Genomic DNA, 5,064 nt, shown 5'->3' on the forward strand with positions numbered 1-5,064 from the left:
GATTAGTAAATAAGCACAAGTAACATTGTGCTTACCTTACTTATTGGGTAATCTGACACTCCCCATCCTCCTTCACAGCTTCAAGGTCTGAGTGTTTCAGGGTAAAATCTAGAACATTTTGGGAGCTGCTTCTACTTCAGAAGGAGCTCTGGTGGCCTAGTGCCTATGGCATTTGACTGCTCACCAGAAGGTTGGTTGTTCAAACTCACCAGCCACTCTGCCGAAGGAACACTAGGCAACCTACTTCTGTAAAGATTTACCGCCTCAGAAACCTAATGGGAGTTGCTATGAGTGGGGATGGACTCGATGGTAGTGAGTTTGGTTTGATTTGGTTTCCTACTTCTGACTCCGTCTCACTCCATCCCCGCATCCCTGTGCCCAAGTTTCACCCACAGCTCTTTCCTCAACTCACCTCCCCCAATCTCACCCAATCCTGTGACTTTTCCATGCTTCATTTGCTGTGTATCAGATCCTACATCTAGCTCCCTAGTCACCCATTACCACCCCAATTTCCGACAAGAACTAACCTTACTATTGACCATCTCCATCCTATGATCTTCTTAATCTCAAAAAATGACAGTACCATCCACCCTGGCCAGACACTGTGACCACACACTAACTCAATTCTCCTCCCATATCCAGTCAGCCACCGAGTGAGCGCCCTCCATTCCACCACTCAATTTAGCTGTTACAGCCATCATTCCTCTATTACCTATCATCCTAGGCCAGGCCACACTTCAGAAGCCAAAACTGCCTCATTTCCTTCCTTGCCCCAACCTTAGCCTCTGTGGTTCGAATACTATTCAGACCAAACCAAATGCAGCTTCCTGACACTCCATGTTGTTCCTTCAACTCCCAGGACTTGTCTCTAATTGGGGTTAGGCATGCGCCCAGCTCTTCTGACCTAGGGAACTCCAGACTGTGACGTAAACATCTATCCACTGGTCTCCCGGCGCCTCCCAGGTTCCGGCCACACCTCCAGCGCAGTCCCAGGCCAGAGGCCCAACCCTGAGTAAGCTTTCGATTTCCCGAGTGTCCCACTGCCCCCAATTTATCAAGGCCTGCAAGCCCCGCCCTCGCTGGCTGCCTCTCGGGCACTAGTCACCGCCCCCGAGCCCTGCAGGGATTGGTCCTGGCGGCCCTGCCTCGTCTCGGATTTGCCCAAGGTGAGGCCCGCCTGCCTGCCCAAGTAGGAGACGGAGGAGGGACGAGCGTCTGGCCATGGCGGGGGGCCGCCGGTTGGAGCTAGCGGAAGCCCTGGCGCTGGGGTCTGGCTGGCGGCACGCGTGCCACGCGCTACTCTACGCGCCGGATCAGGGGCTGCTCTTCGGCCGCATCCCGCTGCGCTACGCCGTACTGGTGAGGAGGGGGCTAGCGGCCACTCGTGGTCCCCGACCGGGCCCTGTGTGCTCCCCGGAGTGCGCCGCCTCGGGCGCCTCAGCCAATACCCGCTTTCCCTCCCGCAGATGCAGATGCGCTTTGATGGGCGCCTGGGCTTCCCTGGAGGTTTCGTGGACGCGCAGGACGGCAGCCTGGAAGATGGGTTGAACCGCGAGCTGCGGGAGGAGCTGGGCGAGGCGGCGGCCGCTTTCCGCGTGGAGCGCGCGGACTACCGCAGCTCGCATGCCGGATCCGGGCCGCGCGTCGTGGCCCATTTCTACGCCAAGCGCCTGACGCCAGAGCAGCTGGCAGCAGTGGAAGCCGGCGCACCGCGAGCCAAGGACCACGGGCTGGAGGTGGGGCCAACACGGAGACCCTGTCCTACACCCAGTCACTCCCATTCGCTTCTCTTCTCCCTCAAACCCTCTTTATAGGCTGGCCTCGCCCTGCCCTTCTGTTTCCTGGTGTACTTTGGGACAGGGTCTTCTCTCATCTGGATGGCTAATAGCCTACCTAATCTGCCTGCCAAGATTTTCTCCCCCTACCCTTGCCACCCTTTTACAGGCCTCTGCAGTGATCTTTCTAGAAGATAAAGGTCTCTTCCCAGCTCTCCATTGATAATGGACAGGCATGGCACCCTAGGGCCTTATTTTCAAGCCCTTGCTTTTCTTGGGGAAGAGATGTGCCCTGGTACTTGAGGGGTAGCCTTGGCACCAAGGCTAGGTGAGTTGGGGGAAGAGTGCCTGGGGGGTTTGAACTGCCAGCCTTCTGGTTAGCAGTCAAATCCCTTAGGCACTACACTACCAGAGCTCCCAGATTTTATATAGAGGGCATTATTAGAACTGGCATCACTAGGTCCCACTTCCAAAATTGCTGGTTCAGCAGGTTGGGGGATAGGGAGAACCAAAGAGTTTGCATTTTTCCTAAATTCCCAAGTAATGTTGGCTTGGGTACCACACTTTGAGAACCACTGCTGTAGGGCCATCCTGGAAGCTAAAGCCACTGAAGGTTTAAGGGAGAGATGTGGGAAATCTTGAGTCATTTGCTGGCACAGGGCTGGAGCTATTAGGCTCTATTGAGGTATGAACCACAGGCGTGGTTCTGCTGCGCTGATAAGGGATGAGGCCTCTGCTTTAGAAAGATCTGGTTGGGGAGAGGGTGGGAGGGGAATGGCTACCTGGATTCCCAGTGCCCCCTGTCTCCTTCCTTCCACAGGTGCTGGGCCTAGTGCGGGTCCCCCTGTATACCCTGTGGGATGGCGTGGGAGGCCTGCCTGCCTTTCTGGAGAATTCCTTTATTGGTGCTGCACGGGAGCAACTTCTGGAAGCCCTCCAGGACTTGGGATTGCTGGACTCTGGCTCCATCCAGGCCCTTAAGATCCCAGCTCGTCACTAGAGACGGCTTCCATGGCCTGTGGAGTCTGATCTCAGGACTTTGACAGTGGGGAGAGAGGGAGGGAAGGAAAGAGGAGTGTTTTCTCTTGTGGGTCTGGGAGATGATAGATGATAACAGATTAAAACACGGAGGAGTATGTGCTATCTTCTGAGCAGAGACCCCTCACCCCCTGCTGCCAATTCAGAGCATCAGGGGCAAAAATCATCCCTGGGGCCCTAGCAAACTCTCAGAGCCTGCCCCCTCCTGGACTCACGTACATGAACGCACACTCCCAGCCTGGTACCTCCTTTACCCTTGCCCCCTCCTAGGCATGTGAATGCACAGTCTGTATCCACACATACCACCTTCCTACCTTGCCCCTATTTAACCTGGAAGTGGCACAAGAAGGGCCTGGCTTTACACTGGACCTCTCTTCTTGCTGTGATGTGGCTTCTGAAAAAGAGGGTCTCTTCCTATGCTTGCTAGGGGAGGACAGGGAAGCAGAGACCTTCTTTGCTTCCTGAAAATGGTTGTGCCTTTGCCTGGGGACTCGTAAGTCTCTGAAAGGTGGAAGAGAGAGACCTAGCCAACTCTTGACCCTCCCTTTCCCCTGAAACGAAGCAGAAGGGGTTAGGAAGTGATGTGGGCTCTTTGGACTGACCTTGGACCTTAGACTTCTGAGCCTGGTACCTCTTCTTTAGGGTATTCATATTTGGTACCCCTTGGGCTCTGGGGAGATCATAAGGGAACTGATCTAGCTTCTGCCTAGCCCTGCCCGGTCCAGAAGAGTCTCTCAGGTAAGAAAGACTTGGAGCTGGCCCTCAAGGCCCATCAGCTCTTTAAACAAGTATTTATTTTGTACTTCCTAAAGGCTAGGTACTCTGTAAGGTACTGGAGATCTAGTGATAAGAGCTACATAGGCCTTGTTCTCCAGGACTCTAGAGCAGGGATCAGCAAATTTTTTCTTAACGGTCCAGATGCTAAATATTTTAGACCTTGTAGGCCACATGGTCTCTGTCACAACTGCTCAACTCTGTTTTTATAGCTCAAAAGCAGCCATGGACAAACTATAAACAAATTAGTATGGCTCTGTGCCATTAAAACTTTATTTTAAAAAGCTAGTGACCAGGCTGGGCTATTGTTTTCCAACCCCTGCTCTAGAAAGGTTAAGATGTTTAATAGTGATACCTGTTTATTTGCCCTATATAAATAGTATAACAAATATTAAGAAGGAAATAAACAAGGGACTGATAACAGGTCATATGTTGATGTTTGTTTCTTTTAGTTGGAGGGATTTGGAAGGGTCCTCTCTGAAGAGCGTTTTACTGAAGGATGATGAGGAAGTAGACAGGAGTATAGGATAAAATGGAATCAGGGCAAAAAGGATGTCAAGGCCCCGATAGAAGGAAGAATCATGGCAAATCATACCAAAACTTAATACTTAAAACAACCATTTTATATCAGGATTTTGGGGATCAGAACTTGGGATGGGGCTTAGCTGGTTGATTCTCCTGTTTCATGTGACATCCATGGGGATCCCTTGAAAAGGCCTGGTGGTATTGAGCTGGCAAATAGGACCAATCTGGAAAGATGGCTTCATTCACAAATCTGGCACCTGCTGGTGATAGCAGAAACGCTGGGCTTAACTGGGACTGTTAACTGCAGCTCCTCTTTGTGGCATCTAGTATGGTCTCAGGGTAGATGCACGTCTTCTTACGTGGTGGCTCAAGACTCCCAAAGAATATTCCAAGAGACCAGAGAGAACTGTGAAGAACTGATCTGGTGTTAGAAATTGCATAGCATCAGTTTTGCCACATTCTATTGGTCAAGCAGATCATTTAAGACCAACCCGGATTCAAGGAAAAGGGGATTAGACTCCATCTCGCAGTGGGAGGAGTAGCAAAGAAATTGCAGCCATCTTTACCACAGCATGGTCTAGAAATGGAAAAAGGCCAGTTCAATTAGAGTATGGTAAGCAAGGGGAGATGAAGCTGAAATGGTAGTCAGGAGCCAGATGGTGCAGGGCCATACAGACCATGGCGAGGAGCCTGGTGTATGTTTCAAGAAAACCACTCCTGCCATGTGGAGCATGGATTGGAAGGGTCCTAGTGGAAGAAGCAGGACAGGAAGCTGCCATGGTAGGTCATGTGGGAGATGATGGTGATCTGGACTTGAGTGGTGGCCATGGAGATAGAAAGAAAATGCCTTTGAGGGAGATTTGAGAGATGACATTGATAGGATCTCCCTAGCATGCAGAGGCATGTCTAAGCTACGACACATATAGCACATGCCCTGGGTGCCACTTGAAGA

At 51.7% G+C, this 5,064-nt stretch overlaps 1 protein-coding gene across 1 annotated transcript; it reads left to right on the forward strand.

Annotated features, from left to right (window-relative positions):
• Nucleotides 1–1,221: 1,221 nt before the first annotated feature.
• NUDT16 (nudix hydrolase 16) lies at nucleotides 1,222–2,775 on the forward strand. The gene is made up of 3 exons (XM_007937434.1): nucleotides 1,222–1,359; nucleotides 1,467–1,736; nucleotides 2,596–2,775. Exons 1-3 carry the CDS (start codon nucleotides 1,222–1,224, stop codon nucleotides 2,773–2,775), a joined length of 588 nt encoding a protein of 195 aa, XP_007935625.1.
• Nucleotides 2,776–5,064: the final 2,289 nt, after the last annotated feature.

This window comes from Orycteropus afer, unplaced genomic scaffold (genome assembly GCF_000298275.1).
Source record: "Orycteropus afer afer isolate SDZICR_OR568_19922 unplaced genomic scaffold, OryAfe1.0 scaffold00003, whole genome shotgun sequence".
Classification (NCBI taxonomy): Eukaryota; Metazoa; Chordata; class Mammalia; order Tubulidentata; family Orycteropodidae; genus Orycteropus; species Orycteropus afer.